Source organism: Diceros bicornis, chromosome 4, assembly GCF_020826845.1.
Source record: "Diceros bicornis minor isolate mBicDic1 chromosome 4, mDicBic1.mat.cur, whole genome shotgun sequence".
NCBI lineage: Eukaryota > Metazoa > Chordata > Mammalia > Perissodactyla > Rhinocerotidae > Diceros > Diceros bicornis.
Window position 1 is genome coordinate 30,021,003 of NC_080743.1, and position 25,186 is coordinate 30,046,188.

Sequence of the window (25,186 nt, forward strand, 5' to 3'; positions counted from 1 at the left end):
ACAGGCTCATCTTTACAGTTCACGGGAGCTGATGTGTCAGTCATGCTGGTTCTGAACTCTCTATTTCCAAGAGAGATGAATGGAGACCATTGCTCTGGCAAGACTCCACGGGGCTGCATAGGAAGGGCCAGGTATCATTAGCTCCATTTTACAGATGGGGAAACTGAGGCCCAGATAGGATGAACTGTCTACAGTTACATATACAGTAAGCGGTAGGCCTGGATATAAAGTTGCTTGCTTTGCTCTGTAATTCTACTGGATTTAATCCCTGTGTCGCCCTCTGGCCCTGACTCGCGAGCAGTTTTTCAGCCATAGTCTTCTACTGTGCGCAAAAAACTCTTCGCCAGTACAGATGGAGACACTGAGACGGGCAGATTGGCCACAGATGAATCAGCATCAGAGCTGGATGAGGAAGTGGGGAGTGACGGACTCCCAGACTTCAGTCAGGCCACAGTTTGAGTGGAAGAAGATTCAGGCCATGTGGCTGTCTCCATTGTCCCTGAATAGACTGGGCCTCAGGAATACCACCATGCATGGAGTGAGAAACAGAAGCCAGACAGATCCTGGTTGGCAGCCACAGATCCTGGTTGGCAGCCGCAGACCCTGCAGGGGCTGGAAGCTAACCTTGCCACTGGAAACCCTGTTTTCTGTCAGAAGGGCATGTCGTCCCCTAGCTTCCCTTTTGGCAGCATCAGCTAATGGCCCAGACAACTCACCCGTACAGCATGAGCAGTGCAACAAGGGCAGGAAGATTGTCTGGAGAAGTATAGGCTTTCTTCTGAAACCCGATGAAGATGCCCACCACCAGCGCAGCACTCACGGCGTAATTCATCTAGAAGAGAGGAGAGGAGGACAAGGCACTTAACCTCTCTGGACCTGTTTCCTGTTCTGTAAAACGAGGGCTAGGCCAGCCTCCTCCAGCTCTTATCATCTGGGATTCTGACTCTATTTGTCTAAACAGTTCTTGGTTAGCAAACACGTGTTAAGCTGTCCCCAGACCTCCTACCCCATCCACCCCCACCTCCCTGTGTAGGGAACCTTCAGCCTGTATCTTCTGAAAGAATAAATTATAAAATTCCACTGATCTCTTATTCTCTCTTTCTATTTGGTCACAAAGTTCTGTTGATTCTACTTTGTAAGCATGTCTCCAAAATACAGAAAATGTTAAAATATAGTCCTTGGCCTCACAAAGCTCAAATAGATGATACTCTTTCATCACTTGCTCTCCTCTCTTCCTTTCCTACACAGTTCAGTCCTAAAGCCATTAGGTGGGACAGGGACAGGTGGGCAGTCACGGTGGGGTTAGGGGAGGAGTCACAGTGGTCCTGAGCAGGATGAGAACCCGAGAAGGGTAAAGAGGGCATCCACAGAGTGTGGGCTGGTGTGGGGTGTTGGAGCCCCAGTGGGGTGAGGAGGGTGTTCTTACAGGGGACTGATTTGGTACAGGGTATCAGAGCCAGAGCAGAATGAGGAGGACCTCCATGTAGGGGGCAGCTGGCGCAGAGGGAAGAGGGTATCCACATGGGGATGGGGTGGCAGAGATGGGGGACTTATGACATACAGGTGTATTGCTCAGGTAGGCAAGTCAGCCGGGGGTGATAGAAGTCAGTTTCCCACTCTTGGAGAAGGGAGTTACAAATATGGAAAGACAGAAAACCAGAATGAGCCTGTGGTGTTGGATGGGAACTAAAGGTTTTAATGAGCTCATAGTTCAGTGTATGGATATATAGAGAGATATCTATGTACATGTGTGCATATCTATGTATGTGTATATATATATACTAGCTAATGAGGGTGCTAAGCTCCATATATTATATTATATATTATGTATATATGTATATCTCCTCTAGTTCTCTCCACTGAGAAGGCCTGGGACCATTGAGACCCCAGTGGCAGTGAACATATCTAGACCCAGATCTTGGTTTCTGAGGGTCATTTCCAGTGGAGGAACCGGGGCTTCTTGGGGAGATGGTTGATTCCAGGGTAGGGCTGGGAGGAGATGCAGGATGAGCTGGAACATCTTGTGCCAGAGAGTGTGGAGGTGCTCAAGGACGATGGGGACACAAGTCAAGAGGAGACTGAAGCCAGCTTGAAGGGGCTCCCACTGGCCAAACTGGGGGTAATTTCAGCATCAAAATAAGTAAGAATAGTATCAGATTGTAATCCATTAATTAATTCAGGAACCTTGACCCCATACAGGCATAAACGGAAAGTTTGATAACAAATAGGGTATTTATATAGCTTCAAAGTACCTCTCCCTCCAATTCTTATTGATTATAAAGAGGAAAAGAGTAACTTTACAGTGGAGAAGCTTGGCAGATGCCATATTAATCAAGTGATCAAAGTGACTATTATCAGTACCAGGACAAATTGAGATCAGAAGCTACCTGATAGGATGCAGGAAAAAGAACAGAGCATCCCTTCGTGGTACCCCTGCCATAACCTGATTGCAGCATGAGGAAACATTGAGCAGATCCACACTGAAGGACATTCTGCAAAAACAACTGGCCTGTGATCTTCAAGGTTGTCAAGGTCATGAGTGTCAAGGAAAGACTGAGGAACATTTCAGGCTGAAGGAGACTGGAGAGACAGACAACAAAATGCAATGAGTGATTCTGAGCTGATCCTTTTCTATAACTTGGTGAAACTTGAGTGGGGCCAGACGATTAGATGGAGGTGGTGCATCCGTGCTGGTTCCCTGATGCTGACAGTTGTGTTGAGGTTGTATGGGGTGTGTCATCATTTGTAGGAGGTACACACTGGAGGTGCTGGGGTGTGTGTGTGTGTGTGTGTGTGTGTGTGTGAAGGGCATCTTGTTGAGAAGTTACCCTCAAAGAGTTTTGAAAAAAAGTTTTGAACTGTACTTGCAATGTTTCTGTAAGTTTGTGATTGTTTCAAAATTTAAAAGAAAAAGAAAACAGATGACATATGTAAAAAGATAAGAACTTAAGACATCATATATGTGCTGAGTGAATGGTATAAACAGTAAGTGTTCATTCCGTCAACAATGACCCCCAGGCGTGTGTTGTCTTTTTGCCATTGGCTAAGAGGATGATAAGCTCCAACACTACAGATCTTAGAGTTCAGAGTGCAGGCCAGCCTCAGAATTCTGAGCATCGGGAAGACTGCCAGCATCATATTCACTGTCTTCTAACTCCTTATTGGATTGCCAAGTGACTACTTTGCTAGTATCACCTCCCACCCCAGATACCCACTCTGTCCTTCTAGCCACATATCTCTGCTTAGACTCAGAGATCTCTGTCTGTAGCCAGACACACACACAGGTCAGCCCCAAGCGTAAACTGTTTTCCTGATCTTTAAAAAAAAAGTAGAATGTAGGGGCCAGCCCGGTGGCGCAAGCGGTTAAGTGCGCGCGCTCCGCTGCGGCGGCCCGGGGTTCGCTGGTTCGGATCCTGGGCGCGCACCGACGCACTGCTTGTAAGCCATGCTGTGGCGGCGTCCCATATAAAGTGGAGGAAGATGGGCACCGATGTTAGCCCAGGGCCGTCTTCCTCAGCAAAAAAGGAGGAGGATTGGCGGATGTTAGCTCAGGGCTGATCTCCTCACAAAAAAAAAAAAAAAAAAAAAAAGTAGAATGTAAAAACCAGCACTTTAACAGCTTTGCAGAGCAGGTGAGCTAGCTCCTTTCATGTTAAAAGCACAGGCCAATGTGGGCACCTGTAGGTGATGTTCTTGCTCAAAGTGAGGCTTGTAGGTTCTGACCTCGTCCCCATGTGTTCAGGAGTGTTTTTTCACGTAGATACAAGAGAGCAGAAAGAATTTGGTTGCCACTGGTAATTTCTGATTTTGTATTGTCAAGTGATGATGGCTGCTTAATAAGTTGAGTAAGATAAAAGAAACTATGTCCTCAGGAACCCTAACATTCACCAACATTATTAAAAGCCCCAGTGGAGAATGTTGTCTGTGTTGGTCTCCATCATGATATATCTTATCATCATATGAAGTGGAGACTCACTTTGGTCTTAGAATGTTGAGATAAAACAAAAGATCTCGTTACCCAAGATGCCCAGAACAGACTAGAGTTGGTGTCGTAAGGATCCTGCTACATTATAACTGGGCCTTTGCTGCCAATTCATTTTGACCCTGTGGCCTGTCATAATGTAACCCATCCTGACCCCTCTCTCCTGCCATCAATCCTGCTGTTGATTTTATAAATAATTTTTTCTTCATTTTCCCTAATCTGGTATAGTGAAGGTCTGATAGCTTTGGGAAAGCAAAATAAGACCACTGGGTAGGGTTGCCAGATTTAGCAAATAAAAATATACAGTGCCCAGTTAAATTTGAATTTCAGACAAATAATCAATAAATTTTTTGAGGATAAGTATGTTCCATGCAATATTCGGGGGTGCACACATTTATACCAAAAACCATTCATTGTTTGTCTGAAATTCAAATTTAACTGGGTGTCCTATATTTGTCTGGTGACTCTACCACAGGGGAAGTTCCATCCTTACCCCTTTGGGGGTGGGGCAGGGTTTAAGAAGAGGATGTGGGGTGAAGGAGCCCTTCAGCTCCAGATTACTCCCAGGAAGCCCAGCCGCATGCCTGCAGTGCAGTGATTATGTGGTGGGTCAGAAGGCCCCCTAAGGTGGGGCATGCAGAGCCCCCTCTCAGCAGCTGTTAAGCTGAGCCCCACGTCCTTCCCTAGCTCAGGTCTCCTGGTTCTGTGCCTTTCTAAGAAGATGTCAGGAGACAGCAGACACACAAGGCCCTCGGCAAGCCCCTCCCAGCAGCCCTGGCCATGTGAGAGCCCCACCTGCTGTGTCCCTTCAGTCAGAGCAGACACAAGCACCCGCCCACCTTGGGCCCAAGGGGGCAAAGGAGGGCCATGACCTGACACGTACAATGTCCCAGAGGAAGTTGGTCAGCCAGTAGGTGGTGGGGCTCACTCCGCTGATGAACTGGAGGTGCTTGGCTTTGTTGACTCTCTCCTGGATCAAATAAAGGACAAAGCTGGCTGGGACGAAGGACATGGCGAAAATCACGCAGATGGCAACCATAGCATCCACCGATGTGGTCAGCCTGCAGCAGGACGGGGACACAGAAAGAGCGGGGTGAGGAAGGAGGAGCAGAAGTAGGAGAAGAACAGAGTAGGCTCTGGGAAGGCCTCACACAGTCCTAGGTGACAGCTCCAGAGTCCCCATGCCTCCCCTGAAGCTTGTCATTCTCCTCAACTGTCTACATCAGACTAGGTCACGGTTAAGTGGGTATTTGTGGGTTTCCTGTTCCATGTTAATATTGAATATTGTTCCACCTTAGTATAAAAGTCTAGATAAATTTTCTCTTTGTTACATTTTCTAATTATTTGTTGATAGTGTATAGAAATGGATTTTTATATTAATCTCATATATTCCAATGCTCATATCAGTTCTAATAATGCGTCTCTAGATTCTCTTGAATTTTCTTTGTAGGCGGCCATATGATCTGTGATTTATCTTGTTAAGTCCTGTTTTCAAGAAACATATCATAACATGGGGAAATGTTCACAATGTAAGTTTAAGTGAAAAGAGAACCGGCCAGTTATACAGGAGCTTGGCTCTGTTCACCCTTTCCTGGATCAAACAGAAAGCATCTGCCTAAGGGGGCAAGTATGGGCTGAAATCCAACCTGAACTTGACACATAGGCCATGACCCCTGGCATGGGATGGAGCCCACCTAGAGAAAGGAGCCCCTTTGACTAATTCCCACAAAGGCACCGTAGTGCTAGTCTCTGCCCTGATAAAACTACAGACAGCATGATCCCCACGCAGAGTAAGGATAGAATAAAGGACTGAAGGGAAACACATAAAAATGTTGAGAAGAAACTCCCCAAACTGTAGGGTTATAGACAATAAGTTCTTAAAACTCTCTTCTGTAAACTTTCCTTAATGAACATACATTATTTTATAATCACAAAAGACTCCTATTTCAGATTTCACATTCAAAAGTCTTGGCAGGAGGTACAGTAACTTGGGCTGAGTGAGAATTAACATAGGACAGACTATTCTCCCTCAGTCTAGGGCCTCAGAGGGTGTCCAGAGGAAGGCCCCAAGGGGCCAGGGCCCAAGTTTTAGCCGATGACACTGGGCATGTTCAGTAGCACTCAGAATATACTGGAAATGAGGACCCTCATGGCCTCCCAGAAGAGGTTGGCACTAATGAAGGCATTCCACCAAATATAGGCCTCGAACAGAGCACACGTACTATAAATCGCACAAGATTGATGTTTTACTTCCTGAAGCTGTTAGAGCCTAAGCTTGAGGAAGGCGAGGATCTGTCGACATCTCCAAAGCCCAACTGTTGGAGGGAAATTACTGGAACCCAAGATCATTACTGCTTGGGGAGACGAAAGATTTACTGAACTTTTCCAGTTCCCGGCAGTCCTCTTACATACTGGAAAGCAGAATGTTTGCGTAAGCTCCAGGGGCAACTTGTTATCAAGAGCCAAAAGGGAACAGAACCAAACATATGCTTACTTTCCAAATAAACAGTATGAGGAGAGAAAATGGCCAAGCAGTGTGGTACACGGAGCGTTTGAAAGTCATGTTCGTGTGTGCCTGCTTCGACAAGCTTGCCATCCCGCCCAGCGGCTCATGTTAGTGAAAATCCTCTCAGGGTATCAAAAATGTGGAGAGGGTGGCAAGAGGGCCGTGAGGCTGGGGGCCGCGGTGGCTTACACTGTGATCTCTGAGAGCTGCTCCTTGGTCAGGTTCAGGGGCTGGCTTATGACGGTGATGCCATACTCCTCGGGGTTCCTGTGCTCGGGCAGGCTGGCCCGTAAGATGGCATTGTGACCCACGTTGAGAAAGCTGACCAGGGCATGCCAGCCTTTGTTGTTAAACCACACCTACAGGGTAGAGATGGGCTTCGTCAGCCTGTGCTATTACATGAGACCAGAGACGCTGAGCTACAACAGCTGTTTAAAGAAAAAATTAGCTGCAGGAAAAAGAATGTGAGAAGGAGGAAGGGTTTGGCAGCTGGAAGACATTCCATGCTAGGTTTCAACAGGAGGAGGGATAGAATTTAGCTAAGCCAGGAAAATAAAAATAAAATAACCAGCTCACATGAATTTTTAACTCTAAGGCAGATTATGCTGGGCCAATACCTTAATGTTGTCTTCAGTTTCTAGATGTTTAAGGAAAGCAGACATTTCCTTAGAGAGCTCTCTGGTGATAGGGCCCTAGAAAACCATAATAAATAAGCAAGAGGGTTTTTTTTTTTTCTCCCTTAGTACTCATGATAATTTCTGTTTTATGACACTTGGCAGGTTGAAAGTCCTACCCAAATCTCCAGTCAGCTTACATACCCCGCTCACGTTCATCATCTGGCCAACGTCGCTTAAAAATCCAACAAGCGCTTCTCCAGTGATGGGGAGAACTGGGAGCTTTCCTCCGATGGAAATTCCTCCATACCTGACAAGGGAACAGAAAGTCCTCAGACCAGTGCCATGAACTGTGTGTGTGCTTCACACTTGCCACAGCTCTCTCAGTTTCGTAGGGAAATGCGTCCTTTTGGGGGAATTGTCTGAACTAGCAAGTGACATGGCCCCACTTTACAAACCAATTTTCAGTGCTTCCTCATTGCCTCCAGAATGAAATTCTGATTCTTTCTGAGCTTGGTCTCTGCCCACCCCTCCAACCTCACCCCTCCTCATGCCTTCCCTTGAGTGGCATATTCCGGCCATGTGAAATCACTTCCAGATCCCCCAGCAGTCCAGGTTGCCTCTGTGTCTCTCTGCTTTCGTAGGGCTGCTGCTTCCCGGGGGTGCTTATCCCCTTCTTGAGCATCTGGCCAACTCCCACTCATCTGTTCCATGTCATTTTCTCTTCGAAGTCTTCCCAGACTCTCCCCTGACTAAAACCAATGATCCCTTTTCTGTGACACTTCTGTACTTTGCAGGTACCCCTGGCAGCACTGGACTTCCCTTATCTAATCAGGACCAGTCCTGCCTACCTCTCAGCCCCACACCTACCTTAGGCAGCCCCTCCCTTCTCCTGCCTCAACCCTTGCTCTAGGTCCTGAAGTGGGATCCTAGCCTTGGGTCTCCCATTCTGACCCATCTTCCACACTGCTCTGAAGTCTCAAGTGACTCTACTCAAACACCGACCTGAGCGTGTCACTCTCTGGCTTAAAACTCTTCAAAGGAGGATAAAAAGCCAAACTCCTCTACAAAACAAAATTAATTTGCCAGTTAGGCAAGGCAGAGGAGGAGAACTTTATTCCTCAGGGACTCAAATTGTGCCCCTCTCCTCCCTTTCTGCTTCAGCTAAGGCCCCACACTTCCCTCTAGGGAGCAATTCTCAAAGCTGGATTTCACTTTTATGGTCTAGAATCCCCCAGGAAATCAAGTCACAGAAGCTCTTCTTTCACTCTAAACGCCCCGTCCCTGAGGGGGCCGGGAGGCCAGCTCACTCCCAGAATATCCTGGAGGATTCTCCAAACCTCTGGAACCACTTGAGCCTGCAGGATGCCTCAGGAACAGGGTGAAGGGGGCAGTGTGGGGCTGGACCAGGCCCTTTGAGGCTTAAATGGAATGAGCCAAGGGGCGCCAGGGCTCAGGTTACAGTCCTCTCATTGCAGCATTCTACACTGTCAAGCGCTTGGAGGTTTTAGAATCTCCCTTAAGTGAGAATGCTCTGGGGCTCCTCTTCAAGGAACACCACCTCCTATTTACGCCCTCCAAGGAGACCTACCACTGAGCATCTTCTGCTCAGTGGTCCAGCTGCCTCTAGCCACATACCCTTCAGGACACGTCTTGGGAATTCCTGAGCACGGACAGAACAGCCCATCCACATGGTTTGAGGTGTGGCTTTTTTATGTGCAATTATTTTAAATGAATAAGTCTGAGATTTTAATTTCTTACAAAAATAGTTTCTTACCTCTGTTCATTGACCCAGAATTTGCTCTTTAAGCTGAAAGCCAAAATAAATCATACAGTGAATACACAAGTATGGCAGTAGCGTTAACTTCCCTTCCTAGACACTCACTGGGATGTCTCAGTCTTCAGGGGCATTTTGCATTTCCTGACATCCAAGCAGTGTGGAGCCCTCCCAGCCCTGGGGCCGGGCTTGACTGATGTTTTCCACCACTGGTTCTCCAAGTCACATCCTGCATGTGGGACTTTCTGGGTGGCCCTGTTGTCAAACCATTGCGCCCCAACTGGACTCAGAAAATATGGCAACGACCATGCCAGTGTGGAGCGCAGGCTGCAGCCCGCAGCCCTCCCCTCTCCCACCCTGTACAAACGAGACTCTATGAATCACCTGCACACCTGGAGGAAGTCCTGACTTACTCCAAGCCCGAAGTTAAGACACTGACTTCCGGGCAATCAGGGGTAAATTACAAGATAGGAAACAAGCAGACACCAACTCCAGACCTCATAGTTTAGACCCACGAACTATTGTCATCAAGCACAAAATCCAAAATTCCACATTGCAAATTTGCTGCTGAGAACCAAGTTTGGGATGGTCGTCATTTATTGCGTTATTGGATAAATTCTCTGCACTCTGCTTTCACTTTTGTGCTTGGATGGCGTTCCTCATTTTGCTAACTGCTGGCGTGGCATTGCCTTCCCAGCAGCTGCTTCATCATCTGCAGCGGGTTCTGGTTAGCCAAGTCCATCTTTCCCTTGCTCAGGGCTCTGGTAGGGGAAGCAACGGAAAGTACTACTAAAATTAGACACTATGTTTTATTTGAAAGCCCCAGAGCTTGTGGGGCCTGAATCAGGGTCCCCTATGATGCCCTCCCTGCAGCATGCTCTTGTCAAGCTGCTTGCTCTGATAGGGGCTGCTGAAGCAGGGCCATCCCGGGGTGGGGCTTGATAAGAACAGCTGCAGAGCTGAGAGAAGTAGACACTTATGGAAGAGTTCGTTAGCAGTTTCAAGGGCAGTGACATATGACAATTTTCAGTTAGAGTGTGACAGGTGCAGTTAACCTGGCCAAACTGTGGGCTCACTCAGACCCTGTCCCACTGCCTCTTTCCTATCTTTGTCTAAGTTTTTCCTTTCTCCCTTCTGCTTCTTACTTTTCCTTTTTGCTTCTCCCTTTTTCCTCTACCTTTCCCCTTTACTCTCCCTCCTCCCTCCCAACTTTGTCTTTCTTAACTAGTTAAAATATGAGGCTGCATTATTGGATAAATTCTATGCTTTCTTATTTTGCTTTTAATAGTGCATGGGTTAAACTTTAAGATTGCTTGGCCTAGACAAGACAAAGAAACCAAAAACAAAATTAATCTTAAGTTGCATTTTACTTGTATATGCCTCAATTGCTTTTTCTGTCGGGTAAGGCTCTCAACTTAGGAAAAAATAATTCCACTGCCCTGATTGTTGATAAATCATAAGAGTAAATTATCTTCTGTCCCTAGTTAATATTTTCTACAGGGAGCCAGGATAAAAAGGATGAAAGAGTCTCTTCTTACCTGCTTTGTATAAGAGCAGGATACGTTTTTACCAAGAAGTCAGAGATGTTCCTGTTTGTCAGGTCTTGTAGAATTTCAGTGCTGCGCTGTATTCTCTGAGGCAATGAGACATCTGCGTTAATTACTTTGGAATTTGAGGTCTTATAGTTTGGGAAACTACTTGTTCTTCTCCAAAAATTATTTATGGACTCAGCTACTGGGAAAATACAAAATAAAGCACTGGCATCTCCCTAGTTCCCACATCAATGATGTAGAAGTCATCTTTGACCCTTCTCTTTTCTCCAGTCCACTGACAGGATAGGCTAGATCTAACTCCATAATAAATCTCCAATCCATGGCATCTCTCCAGTGCCACCGTAGCCCATAAGCCTCCACCTAGACCTCACCTGGACCTCTACAGAAACTTCCAAACTGGTCTCCCTGCTTCCACCCTGGCCGTCCACAACCCATTCTCCACCCAGCAGCCAGACTGCGCTTTAAACATGTAAATCAGAATACCCCAGGCACTTTGCTTACCACACTCCAATAAACCCTGGGAGCAGATCCAGATTCATCACCAAGGCTGACACGGAGGTGATCTGGCCCTGCCTCCCTCTCCCAGCTCACCTGCTGCTACTCCCCGCTCCCAAGCCCTCCCTACCGACTCTCCCTGCTTCTCAAATAGGCACTTCTCATTCCCGCAGTAGCTTTGCGCTTGGCGGTTCCCTCCGCCTGGATTGCCCTACCTGGACAATCTCACATGGCTAGCTCTTCATTCAAGTCTCAGCCCAAATTTTATACCTCAGAGAAGTATTTTCTATTTCCAGTCACTCCATCACAACATATTATTTATTATCTTCACATCTTCATCACTATCTGAAATTTGCTATCCAATTCATCTGTTTACTTGTTTTTGTCTGTTACAACCATGTATAATACAAATTCTGTGGGAGCCGAGACTTTCTCTGACTTGCCAGCTGCTGTGTCCTTAGCACCCAGAATAGTACCTGGCATACAGTTGAAACAATAAGTTTGTGACATGAATGAAAGAATTGAAACAGTGCCTTACAAGCTACTAATCACTTTCAAAATACATCTAGGACTGGAAGCTAGTTAATCAAGACTTTGGAGAATTCAAAAGTGCACGAGTTTGGCCACCAGGCGGCAATAATATTTAAATTTGGGAATATGTAGTGTTTAGTTCTGGTCAGTCAGGAACTCTGGGTGTCAAGGGTGCCCTCCAGAGGTAGCTGAGGGAATTTTTTTGTGGCCTTAAAACGGCCATCATCACACATGATTCTTTTCCTTTTTAGACACTCTCTGTCCCTCCCTCCTCTTTCCCATTTTACTTCCTTCTTCAATTTGCATTCTTCAGCTTGTTCCTCTCTCTCACACTGGGAGGAGAACTAGCATCTACCGAATGCTTACTGTGGGCCAGGCACGGTGTTAAATGCTCCACATACGTTGTAATATATCCCTTCATCCTCATACCCTTGTGAAAGAGGAATTATTACTTTAACTTACAGACAGAGAAACTGAGGTTCAGGAAGGTTAGCTAACTTGTACTGGGTTACAGAACTTGCAGACCTAGGATTCGAACCTCTGTCTGTCTCCTCCACAGTGCTTGCTCATTTCACTCCATCACCTGCTTTTCAAGCTGAAAATGGCACCCAGGGGAACTGCCAAGCTCCCCTAGTGGAATCTAGGCTGGAACAATTGTTAGTGCCTAAGAAGTTTATCATAAGTTGTTTTCTAAAAATTCGGTCAAGTAAAATACTCCTACAACTTTATCTCTAAGTATCGTAGAAGTCAGGGATGGAGCACTTCCACCTCAGGACCCATCACCACTCAAAGAATGTTAGAATCGAAAGGGACCCCAGAGAAAACTGCATCCACCAGCCCCATTGTCCAGCTGAGGACAACTTACTACCTCTGAGTCAACCCCTTACTCTCTGACCTTACTGCGGGGAGAACGGGAGAGTGTGTTTGAGTGAGCAGGGTGAGTCGGTGTGAATATGAGAGTGTGTGTGTGTGTGTGTGTGTATGTGTGTGTGTGAAAGAGAGACACCAAGAGAGAGAAAGAGAGACAGAGAGAGGGAGCAGCTCCTGTGCAGATAAGTGACATTCAATTTTGCTCCCAAGAAAGGTGTGAATGATAACGAGGAAATGCAGAAGTCAGAGAAAATCACAGAAATGGGTTTGCCTTTTTCCAGGACTTTGGCTGGAGTGGCCTGTTCAATTTTTTTCCCCCAGAGACCAAAGACTAACAACTGAAAATAAGTTTCTAAGCTAGACAGGCAGCCTTGAAGTTAGGACTCACTGAGGAAATGAATCTCATGTAGCCTTGCTTGGCCTTCCCTCCCCTCCCAGCCCAGAAAGCAATGCGCAGTGTGTCACAGCCTCCGTGTCCTGATGCTGGATGCAGTTGAGTCGAAGCAGCCACAGGGGCCCTCAGCAAACCCAACCCAGCAAAGCCTCCCCTTGGGGTACAGAGGATTGGGACAAACTCCCTGAGTCCCTCTTTTGGGATGCTTATGATGCTATAGTGGCTGAGTTGTGATACAAAGGGAAAATATATTGTTTGAGAAATATAAAGGTACACACTTTTAGCATATTAAAAAGAGAAACATAGGATGTTCATAAACATGGAATCATTTACAAGCCAGCAAATGTGATTGATGCAATGGAAAATTGAGTTGTCCCCCATTATGTGCTCTGCCCTTCTGCCATATGCCATAGTAATAGACTTTTCTGTTGGGTACAAGGACATCCAAAATAAAGACTGTAGTCCTCAGTCTCCCTTGATGTTAGCTTCTGGCCAATGATGCATAAGTGACAGTGCTGTGTGGTAGCTTCTGAAAATCTTCCTTAAAAGATAGCGTATTTGCACACTTCGCCCTCTCTTTTTCTTCCTCCTTTCTTCCATCCTGCTGCCTGGAAAGTAGATTCTGCCATCTTGGCCAATGAGGCTGAGGCCTGTTTACCATTAAGGAGCAACAAGATAGAACATCATGGACCACTCGTATTAACTTTTACATGAGAGAGAAACAAATTGTGTCTTATTTTATCCACGGTTAGTGTAGGGTTGTCGTCAGTCAAGTTGAATCTAATTCTAAATAATACAATTTCCTTACTCACGTTATCTAATTGAATTCTTATAATAACTCTATGAAATAATTTGCAGCTATCTTCCATTTATAAGTGAGGAAATTAAGGTTCAGAGAGGCCAAGTAACCAACCCATGGCTCTCTGACACCAATGCCCACGCTCATCCCACTCTGCCACACTGCTTCTCCGGGAAATGTTCATTCATTGGCAAATCATCAGAGAGGGCCACATAAGGCCCAGCACTGTGCAAGTCATCTGGAAGGCCAGTTACCAACCTGAGACAAAGTGAGACTCCTCTGGCCCCTTTCACTATCTCTGGAAGCCCCGGAAGAGCCTCACTGTGATACATTCTGGAATTCAGAACCCTCAGGAGAGGATGCTGCTCAGAACCAAATTTGTTGATGTTCTTGAAAAGACAGGTTGCTGGCTGTGTGTGTGCGTGTGTGTGTGCGTACATGTTAGTTACACAGCACATGGCAAGCTTCTCAATTAAGATTGTTAATAAGTGTGCAAATACATAAGCATTCGAATGGACACTAAAACATTGTTTATAATGGAGAGGAACTGAAAACCCACACATCCAAAAATGAGAGATTAGTTAAATAAACTAAAGTAAATCCAAGCAGTGGGATAGTTTGCAGGCATTAAAAATGACGATATAGATGTATATTTATTGACACGGACATATGTTCATGATATGTTATTAAGTGAAAATAGCAGGTTTCAAGACAGCATTTTGAATGTAATCCTGTTTAGATGGATAAAAAACAAATGTTATTGCTGTTTATCTCCAAGTGATAGGATGATTTTTTTTTCTTCTGACCTATCTGTACTTTCTAATTTTTCTATAATGAGCATGCATGAATAATTTTTTCAATGTTTAAAGATATTTTCTACTAGATTGAATAGAGAGTGTTTGGTGGAAAATGACTTCCTCCTGGGGTGTGTGACCAGGCCCTCTGGGATACTCCACTGAGAGGATCCGGACACCATTGCTGTCAGTTTGAAATGTTAGTTGGCTAGAAGTTCAGGAGGCACAATGGGTTTTCTCCCACCCCTGCTGTGGCAGGCTGATTCAGGGCCCCTGGTTCCCCAAGGAGGGTCAAGGTACCTGAGGGGGCGGGAGCCCCCCTGCACCCTCGGGGCACTCGGGGAGCATGGTGAGCTTCTCTCTGGTGCTGCACCTGCAGGAAGGCGAGGGGTTGTCCGGTGTCCATTTCTGCTTCTGGAGCAGGTGGGTGATGTTCGGAGACACAGAGGGAGTCTTCCACGGGGTTGAATTGCCACAGGGGTACTCCCTCAGGGGAGACAAGAAAATACTTCACAATCAGCTCCCAAGTTGATAAAAATCCCTAGAAATGAGAAACAGTGCCCAACCCTCTCCTCCTTAGCCTTTCCTCCTCTCCTCAGACCCACACATTTTCTTCTTAAACTCTGAAGGGTTAGTTTCTGCTCAAGAAAAATCAAGACTAGAATTTTGTTGATTGACTAGATGTGAGGCTGGGGAATAATTTCCTACTTTGTGGACAGTTTTCTCTCCCTTTTTTTCTTCTGGCAGCTCTAGCTATTGAGAGACAGAACAAATAAAAGAAAAGTTTGGAATTAGTCTCTTTTGGTCCTTATCAGTAGCTCTGAAAAAGATGGAATGAGAGAAGCAGTTAAAATTATATTGAACTTTTAGGACTCTTGGTGGATTTCAACTGCCCTCTATAACTCCCTTCTCTATGCTAATAGCAATAACTGGGAGTTGGCCATATATGTAATTAATGCCATTCTAGGTCCAATTATACAATGGTACATCCCCCATCTCCCTCCTTCCGCTGCTCAGACTACTTTCAAATAAGTTGTGGGAAGCATGTGTCAACTCAGTATGGAACTTTCTATACCGAGAATTATAGAAATATAGAGCTGTCCAGTGATGCAGGGGCTTCCTGAGAGAGAGTGAACACTCCTGCACACCAGTGTTGAAGGAGAGGCTGGGTGAGTACTGGTCAGGGAAGTGCAAGCATCATGTAATACAGAGCAGGATTGAGATGGGCCTCTACCAACTCTGCCATCCCGGACCCCAGCATCCTGGTCTCCCAGGGCAGCTGGTGGTCTTAGGACAGGGGTGTGCAGGGACTTACGGAAGCCAGTCTTCCTTCAGGCAGCGGTTGCCAAAGCCCGGCTTGTTCAGGAGGACGTCTGCAAGTGCAGCCAACTGCTCACTGCCCGGCTGGTCCATGCTGGACAGAGTGAAAGGGGCTTACTCGATGGACACGTGACAGGGACAGAGGGGGCAAAGCAGCCAACATGCAACCCAACAAGCATTTGTTGAATGACTACCACATGCCAGGCCTGTACACAAGGCACAGAACGCTGCCTTGGGATGGTTGTGGGTCTCCTGGGCAGGGGGTAGGCCACCCGAACACATGCAGTGATCTGACGGCATGTCATGTTTGTGCCTCAAAAAGGTGGAGCTTCAACCCACTCACCCACACTTTACTTTCTCTTCCCTTACTCCTGGCAGTCTGGGTTGTCCACTTGAGATCACCTTTCCAGGCAGATGCAGGTACATTAACTTCCTTTCTGAGGGCAACCCGAGGACCCCTACCACACTTGTGACTGTCCCAGGGAAGTGGGAAGGTCAGGCCCCCACCAAGCAGCATGTGACTCGAGAGCCCCACAACCCACGGAGGTGAATGATGACCTCTGGAGACAAGTCTACGCACCTGAAGAAAGTGTACTGCTGCCCATACATCCAGGGGTGAAGGGTCAAAGTGGGATATTCACCAAAAGGAGGGATGATGATGGAAAGCATCAGAGCCAAAAGCACAAAAGTGGCTGGGAGCACAATCTGTGGGAGAACGAGCATGGCAACGTGGGCTGTGGTGTGTGGTGTGTGGTGTGTTAAAGACACACACACATACACACACACACACACACACACACACACACTCACTCTTATCAACATTTATCCTGCAGCCTCATAACCAGGTCCTGGGGGAGAAGGTCAGGCTTCTGAGGAACATTACAGGGAAGATGCACAAAAGCAAGACATGTGGGAAAAAATAGAATGTTCTGGTAACCACTGAAGAATGGTTGAAGTGGGACAACAATGAACATTGGAGTAGCCCAATGTTCAGCCGGAGATGAACCAGCGTTTCTTTTTCTGAACAAAAACTATAAAAAGAAAAAAGAGGACGATGACCTTACTCTGCAGGATCACTGCAAAAACGAATGAAAACATGACTTGAGCCTTCACTGTAAAAATAAAAACAATATTAACATATTCACTATTATTCTATTTTCTCTACTAAGTGAGGTCGAATATTTACAAGGAAGCTTTGTATTACCAAGAATCAAAACAAAGGTTAGCAAGAAGGAAATGAAGCCTCCAGAACCTAAAGAGGGTGCTCCTTGCTGTGTTTTAGCCCACATGCACGAGAAAGCCTAGGAGAGGATGGAGAGGCAGGGGAGGACAGACAGGCCCTGGTGAGGAGCAATTGAGAAGAGCCAAAGATCACAGGTATACCTGGGCCAGGAAGTCCTTGTGGCTGCGGACGGCATGGTGGAATCGCTTGACCAGCAGTGCCTGCACATGTTGGAACAGGAGCCGCGCTCCCGAGTTGAGCCGGCCGCTGTGCACGGGGGAAGGCCAGCCAGCGGGTCCAGGAGCCTGCTCCGCAGGGCAGCCGTTGGAGCCCTGGGGAGTCTGTCTGACCTTCTCACTAGGACCCAAACAGGCGTGTCGGAGGCTGATGTTTTCTCTTCTCTGCTGAGTGCCGCCTGTTTGGGAGACTGAATTAATAATTCAGAAAAACACGCACGAGGTCTGAATCTCGTATGCCATTTTTTTCTTACAGCCTTGTTTTTCTTTTCATTTAAATAAGCAACAAAATATCAGGCCATGTAAGTTAATAAACTTTAAAAATTCTGTTTTTCGGTGTAAATCATCTATAGACAGAATCACCTGAAATCGCTTAAAAATTCTCTGCAGTAGTTTAAGAGAACAAGATACATCTAAATGCATTGACAGAGCGCTCTAAAACATAAAACTAAGCAAAAAAAGTGAAGTTGCAGAATGATATGTGTAATAAGATCATATTTATGTTAGAGAATGCATATATCATGTACAAAGAAACATGACATTTTATGTATGCACACACACACTTGTAACTGCAAAGTTCTGGAAGAAGGCTCACCAGCTGTTAACAAAGGTTACCAGTGCAGGGGCAGAGCCAGATAAGGGGCAGGGATGAGGTGGGAAAGGTGATTTTAATCTTTTTTGTATTATTTGAAATTTTTAACAAAAAAAATATATTCACATATAACCTGTGTACTTAAAAACAGTAAAAGTCAGGGTCAATTTGGTTCTTTCTAAATTCTTAGAGGCAGCTGAGAAGTGGTGGAAAGACTAACGAACTAGGAGTTAGGAGACCTGGATTTGAATCCTGACTCTTCCTAGATGCATACATTTGGCTAAGTGACTCAACCTGCCTGAATCTGAGTTTTCTCATCTGTAAAATGAAAATAAGAACATTTCACAGGGTTTGTTACGAAGATTAAATGAGCTAACACATGTGAATGTGCTTTATAAACCATCACAAGTCGTCAGTTATGTTGAAGCTGCTGGTTGCCATTGTGAATCAATGCCCATTTGCAGAACATCTGTTGTTGGACATAAAGGGAGAGCCTAGAGGACCTCTAGTTGGTCCCCAGATACTTTCTTAACCCTCTCTGGACAAGCGCAACTGCAAAAGGAGTGGGTCAGCTCAGTCATCCTTTCAGCTAACATTCATGGGCACCTGTAATGCGTCAGGACAGGATGCTCAGCGGGGGGAGAAGTTCTGCAGGTTCACTGACGACCCGGCGCTACAGTCCCAGTTCTCCAGCTTGTTTTCTTCTGATCTGAGCTCAGATTTGATGTTGCTGTGGCCGGTCCTCCCTCTGGTAAGATCGCTGCTGCCTCTCCTAATGTCCATCCTATGAGCCTTGCTCTCTCCCTTATGCCCCATCCGGACTGGAGCCCACTGTCCCAGCCAGACCTTAGGGCTCAGGGCCTGTTCAGAATCGCGAGTTTTGTTCTTGGCTTTATGCTGCCCTCTGGCGGTTAATGGCTGTGAGCCACCCCCTACAAGCGGGATTGACCCTCTTGGTACCACGCAACATGTGACCCCAATGGACAGCTACAAGTTCCTTCAGACTTTGGAGACAAGATCAGAAAATGTCATCCTCCAAAACTGAGCCAATTCAAAGTAAATGCATTTAGACATCTGAAAAATGAAGGCAGTGAGAGTGTGGAATCGAGGTTCCTAGATTTAAGAGCTAAGACCAGGAAACAAGACCCAGAAGCCTGTGTGGCTTTAGGCAAGTCATCCAACCTGTGTGAGCTCAGTTTCCCCCAGAAGAGGCCAGTCCCTGCCCTATCCGCCCCATGAGATTGTAGTGATAATCAAATAAACAATGGGATGTTAAGTGTTTTGTGAAGTATAAAGGGCTGTACAAGTTTGGAGTAAGAGATAATTTTTTTTTTTTTTTTGCTGAGGAAGATTCATCCTGAGCTAAAATCTGTTGCTAATCTTCCTCTTTTTGCTTGAGGAAGATTTGCCCTGCACTAACATCTGTGCCAATCCTCCTCTATTTTGTATGTGGGTCGCCGCCACAGCATGGCCACCGACAACTGGTGCAGGTCTGTTCCTGGGAACTGAACCTGGGCTGCCAAAGTGGAGCACGCTGAACTTAACCACTAGGCCACGGGGCCGGCCCAAGAGATGATTTTTAAATGTTGAGACTAGAGTGTTTCTAAGTCTTAGTCAGAAATCGCACACTGTGTTAAGACTTGGCATTCATTAACTCATTTAATTCTCTCAACAACTCTAAAAGGTAGATATTATTATTATCCCCACTTTGCCGATGAGGAAACTGATGTACAAAGAGGCTAAGTATTTACCCAAATCCACTTGGTTAGCAAATTATGGGGTTCAGGTTTGATGTGGGTCAGCCTCATTCTAGAGGCTACACACTTAACCTCTACCCTTGGCTATCTCTTTGAAACATCCTAGTCTATGCCCAGACTAGCCAGCCTTCTGATGTGTAATTTATTCTGAGAGGACCTAATTATTAAGAAGGAGTATTCTGTGCAGATAAAAGCCCCCACCACTTGAATCCATTGTAGCTTCTGATATAAATTAGCATATTTTCATTCTGATCTTGGTTAACGTAAGTCTTTGCCTTTGGGTGAGCTGAAGGAATTCCATTTCTGTGTCTGCAAAGCTGGAAAGAAAACCTGGGTCCTGTGGTGAGCTGCTCCCACCCCTTCCTTCACTCCCCACTCTGCTAGGATGGCCACAGCTTCTGGCCACCACATAGCCTACCTGGGTCATGGAGCCCATTTGGGCAGGTGTATTTGACCATTGGTAGTTCTGGGCATAGCTGATAAATAAACTTCTGGGATCACTTACAAAGCAAGATGAAAACTATATTATCTTAAGAGCTGGCCCAAAAACCCCACAGGGAGGAAACAATCTTTGCCCAGGAAAACACTGTGATATGCCACACTGGGTTGGAGGAGGTAACCAGTGGCAGGATCCCAAGGCAGCAAGGGAGAATTGCCACACAGCTTTGCCAGTGACCAAGAGAGAGGAAAACTGAGGTGGGAGAGGGGAGCCAGGGAAAGGATTTTATCAGTGTGGGTGGATGCCTATTGTTCTATCAGAAGTGGCCTGTATTATGGCAGGTAACCCCTCCTGCACGTCCATCTCCCCACCCCGACCCTCCACAGTAAAGTCTACTGCACTCGTGAATGCTTTGTGTGGCTCTGAGGTTTTGGTAGAAATCATAGATGGGGCTATTCGGTGCCCCTCATGTGGTGCTCTTCTCACATATATGGAAGAGAGACTCCCTGAATCTCCAGGAAGTTTGGTCCCCATGGTTTCAAAGTTCCATAATGCACTAAATGAAGGCTCAGAATCATTTTATCTCAAGCTCAAAGGGGCCAGGAGATCCTAGCCAGCTTCTGGGCGGTATTTACTGTCACCATTTTCTCTCAGGACTCTGCAGACTGTCACTCGTGCAGACAGGAGTGGAACCAGAGGCCTGGCGGGATGAGGATGGTGATGTGGCAGGAACAAGAGACCAGGAAGTGGGATGAGAAGCTTGGAGATGGTGAAGCTCTCGCCTGACCTCCTTAAGACTCCTGATTCATCTAGAGTCTTCCCAACCAGACCTGATTCCATTTGTCATTCCTTTGTCATTCAAAGGAACCAAGAATGCAAAATGCGTGTTATTTGGGGGTCAGATAAATACTGTGGAGAAGTATTTGCCTGCTTTGTTGTTTCACGAGTTTTTCCTTAGACTTTCAAGATAGAGCTTGGGGGGTGGTGAGGTAACAAGCTACACACTCCAGCACCATACCAGCAAATAGAGGTCCTGAGTCAGAATCTTCCGTGACCTTCAGAAAAATCTGTCAAGAAGGACAAAAGAGAGAATTTGGTGTGATATTCCTACTCTCAGAAAAATCTAACCCAAGCTCAACTTTGTTGGGTACTGTGTCATAATGGGAAGAAAAGACACTATGATTCTATCTAAGAACATATTTTTCCATTAATACAAAAGTGTATGCACGCGCTGACCACAATTATGTAAAATATGTGTGCATATGGACAAAGGCAGAGGGAGTAAGCCAAAAATGAAGATAGTCACTATGTTTTGGTAGGGAATTATGGCTTTTTGCCTTTACAAAACTTCCCTCTAGAGTTAGACTTCTGCAAAGAACCACTTTTTCTGGCACCTGACAGAAACCAGCTGGACTCTCTGCCTTACCTCTTCCAGGGGAGTGTCAGAAATTCCAAAACTGCTGAGCCCCAGGTCAGCCAGCGTCTCCTCCAGCTCTCTGAAAAGGCTGGCGTATGCTCTCTGCTTGAAATTCTTATTTGGTAGAAGGAAAATAAGTTCTTGACCAATGCATTCCACCAGCTTTGCCTCTGGAACATGGTGGTGAACCATATCCATCAGCTCATTCACATCCCCTAAGGCAAGAAAAAAGACTGATGTCCAGAACCTGGAAGACTGTGGGCTCACCCAGGTCTCCTACTTTCTTCCACCTCCTATTTGAGGAAGGGGCATTTCCTTCCTCGGTAGTGACTTTTTCAGAGGACTGATGCTCTATCAGGTCTGTTTTTAGCTTAGTTGGCCTGTGACAGGCACTGAGAAGGAGAGGGAGATGGAACAAAAGCGCTCCCCACCAACCAGCTGTGTAACCTTGGGAGGTTATGTAATGTCCCCGTGCCAGCTCTCTTCTTAGTTCAATCGAATGTTCTGTCCCTTACAAGTTATGTAACATCGGGCAGGTCACACCCTAGTTTCTTCATCTGTGAAAAGGGGTAAAGAACGGCACCCAGTTTATTGTCACTTGTGAGGAGTGGATGAGTTAATATACACAAAACACTTAGAACGATGTGCCTGGCGGGTAGATGAATGTTAGCTGCTCTCGTTGTTGTGAACATCGTCTCAAGTAAGAAAGCCGTTGTCATCATTGTTGCTCATTCTTACTCACCACAAGCCTGAGAGCTAAGTCAAAGTGGCTTTCATTTTCCTGGTTTGGCCCAAACTATGGCGGACTTGCTTACGACGCATACCTGGAACTGGTGGACCAAGCTGGGTGAGAACTCCCCGTCCTAGATCACACGCACCCTTGCCTGGCCTAACTGTTCGGAGGACTGTGTCATTTCCCAAGGGACTGCACCTGCATCCTCAAACAAAACAAAACTTAATACCCAACTTACAGGAAAGAAGGGGTTGAGAAGCAGTAGGGATGGAGTGTGGAGCGCACAGCATGGGACGTGGGGAAGTGTCCGGTGTCAGGTATTTACCAGATACCCTCATATAGTTGGAATTGAATTTTATGCACACGCTTGTGTTACTTTAAAATCAAAAATCAAATTAAAAATGTTTAAAGCATGCATGGGAGGAGACAGTTCTCTAGAACATTATCTTGAGAGGCGGGCCAGAGGGAAAGGGATTCCGGGGACTCAGAACCCAGCTCTCGTGTGCATTTCCGCAAGCGGGACTCTCAGAGTCAGGATCACCCAGTGGGTCCTTTTCTTTCTTTGTTTTAGAAATGACCCACGTGGAGGGATTTCATGGCTTTCAACCCAAATCCTTCTGCCTAGCTGGACTGGAAGGCTTGTTTCATGTCAAACCTGCGACTGGGCTCAATTGTCTTGAGCTCTGGGGTGACTTCATACAGAGGCCGGGGGCTCCTGGAGTGAGGAAGCGGCTCTGCCCCAGCGGCTCTCTCCGGGTCATGCTTATTGTTCTCTTAGGAAGGAAACCAATCCTGAAGCTGCTGGATTCCCAGGAACTGTGTCTTAGACATGTGTGTCAGCCTTTTCAGAAGGAGTCCTTTAGGGCAGCTGGACTTCCGGCGCCTGGCAGGGAGGTGTGTGTGAGTGTGGTATGCGGGTGCGTGTGTGGTATGTGGGTGCATGTGAGGGAAAAGCCTTCCAAGGAGCTGACTAGGGATTAGAGTGATCTTCCTTCTCTTAACTGGGGCATCACTACTTACTGCGTTTCCTACCATTCACAGCATCTCTATTCCATTCAAAGAAAATAAACGTTTATTTAGAAATAAAGTAATGTTAAAAAAAAAAAAACCACTCCAGCCAGCAGGCCCTGTTTCCAACTTGATTTTGGTGCACCACAGTAGTTAAATTTATTAGTATTCATTTTTAAAAATTATCAATTTCTTGACCAAGTTTTCTCCTGGGAGGAAACTTCAGGAAGCAGGGAAAGACCCATAGGAGGATAGGGTAGGAAAAAGACACAGAATGTCATCCTAACAGGATGTGTTCATGTTCGCCACAGGTTCTGTCTGTGCAGAGAGAGGGTGAGAGAGTAAATATGATGCCACTCTGGGCACTTTTCCTCAAATTTCAAGCATGTGCATAAATATTGTCTAGTATTCTTGTTTCACCAGATTTTAGTCAGTAAATTCCTCAGATTTAGGGAAAAAATTATGATAAATAGGAAACTTTTTTTTCCTTTGTGAAGCAGAAACTTTTTCCCCTTCATTAACCTGGGTCAGCACACAGGTTTAGCTTTGCTCCTACTTAGGATATGGGGTGTGTGGTATTCCATTTGCAAAGACACCCCAGAGGGGGCATGGGAGGCTGGCCTTATGGGCCTTAATGGAGAATGGAAAGAGTTGGCAAGCACTCTGGGTCCTGAGGTCAGATCCTGCTGGTGAGTGCTTACAGTGAGAGCCTCTCTTCTGCATCTCCTTGGAGGTGGGGGCGCCCCTTATGACGTTTAATACACCCTAATCCAAGGGAGAACTGCTGGAAAGTTGGGAAGCTGAGAGGAAAGTTGGGAGTGTAACAGGGATGTGCGATATTCCACAGCCTTGGCATCCACACAGTGCAACCTGACTCTCTGGAAAAGTTCCCTATGAGAGCTGTGTGGCACTGTGGCTCCACCAGAGGGCTCCCCTGGCAACTTTAGAAGCCCTTCTCTCCAGACACTAAGGAATGGGGCCTGGAGCCAGGGCAGGAGGACCCCAGGAATGGAGGCTTAAGATGGGTAAGGGCAAGGAGCAAACAGAGACTGGGTTCCTCCTTAAAGGAGAAGGCCCTTAGGCCCATAACTTTTAAAATCCCTTTGGGAATAGAGGAGGAAAAGGAAGCTCAAAGAAAACGATTGTTTGACCGTGGGCTTGAGAAGTACACAGAATGATCCCTTTGCTCCCATTAAAATGCATGACAAGAGGACACACCCAACAATACTGAGAGATTATCACCTGACCAGAATTGAGATATGGCCTGCCCCAGTCCTTACCGTCCAAGACTTGTTCTGGAGTTATCTCATCTTCATGGGTTGGACACCTGACGGAGAAATCCTTAGACACACAGCTGCAGGTCCCCTACAACAGAAGGACATCAGTCACTTCAATGATAGCATGTCCTTGATGATGATTGCCATCACCACCACGCCTTATTTGTTTCTCACCGCCAAGAGTGGTCAACACATTTTTTCTCCACTATTTTAATCTGTTACAGTCATACATCGCTTAACAATGGGGATACATTCTGAGAAATGCATCATTAGGTGATTTTGTCATTGTGCAAACATCATAGAGTGTACTTACACAAACCTAGATGGTGTGGCCTACTGCACACCTAGGCTATATGGTACTAATCTTATGGGACCACCGTCGTATATGCGGTCTGTCATTGACTGAAACATTGTTATGTGGTGCGTGATTATACTTCATCTGAGCATTTTGAGGGTGCGGCTATTTGATTTTATCCTGGAGAGCATGTGAGTCAGGCACAGAGAGTAGCAGAACCTCAAAGGATCCCTTTGGCTTGTCATCACTTATGTGACAGCTGTGGGTCTACCTCTGCAAGACATTCTGCTCCTCCCTCCCCGTGGACGCTGGCCTGTGGAAATCTACCCAGGACAGGAAAACCCCGAAGCAGCCGGACACTTAAACCACAGGGGCCGGAGGCATAAACAATGCTACAATACAGTAAGCGTGACAACTTGAATGTGAGCAGTGCCTGTTCTCCAGGAGCCCAGAGCACATTCACAATACTTCACCTCATCTATCTTCACCACGTCCCTAAGATGCAGAAACAGGGATTATCAGTTTCATTTTCTGTGTGCAAAAGACCCCGACAACGATGAGGAATTAAGTAATCT

General features: G+C 46.2%; 1 protein-coding gene across 1 annotated transcript in view; it reads right to left on the minus strand.

The window, feature by feature from the left end:
- The window catches only part of ABCA4 (ATP binding cassette subfamily A member 4), a 129,065-nt gene that overhangs the window by 22,777 nt on the left and 81,102 nt on the right, over nucleotides 1-25,186 (minus strand). Inside the window, exons 24-37 of the mRNA XM_058537134.1 lie at nucleotides 24,320-24,404; nucleotides 21,308-21,513; nucleotides 20,900-20,948; nucleotides 17,019-17,272; nucleotides 16,216-16,340; nucleotides 15,631-15,729; nucleotides 14,616-14,802; nucleotides 10,418-10,512; nucleotides 8,880-8,912; nucleotides 7,307-7,412; nucleotides 7,106-7,180; nucleotides 6,678-6,847; nucleotides 4,866-5,043; nucleotides 717-832 (exon numbers count right to left, since the gene is read on the minus strand). Of these exons, the coding sequence (XP_058393117.1) occupies nucleotides 717-832; nucleotides 4,866-5,043; nucleotides 6,678-6,847; nucleotides 7,106-7,180; nucleotides 7,307-7,412; nucleotides 8,880-8,912; nucleotides 10,418-10,512; nucleotides 14,616-14,802; nucleotides 15,631-15,729; nucleotides 16,216-16,340; nucleotides 17,019-17,272; nucleotides 20,900-20,948; nucleotides 21,308-21,513; nucleotides 24,320-24,404 (1,778 nt within the window). The remainder of the gene's footprint in view (nucleotides 1-716; nucleotides 833-4,865; nucleotides 5,044-6,677; nucleotides 6,848-7,105; nucleotides 7,181-7,306; nucleotides 7,413-8,879; nucleotides 8,913-10,417; nucleotides 10,513-14,615; nucleotides 14,803-15,630; nucleotides 15,730-16,215; nucleotides 16,341-17,018; nucleotides 17,273-20,899; nucleotides 20,949-21,307; nucleotides 21,514-24,319; nucleotides 24,405-25,186) is intronic.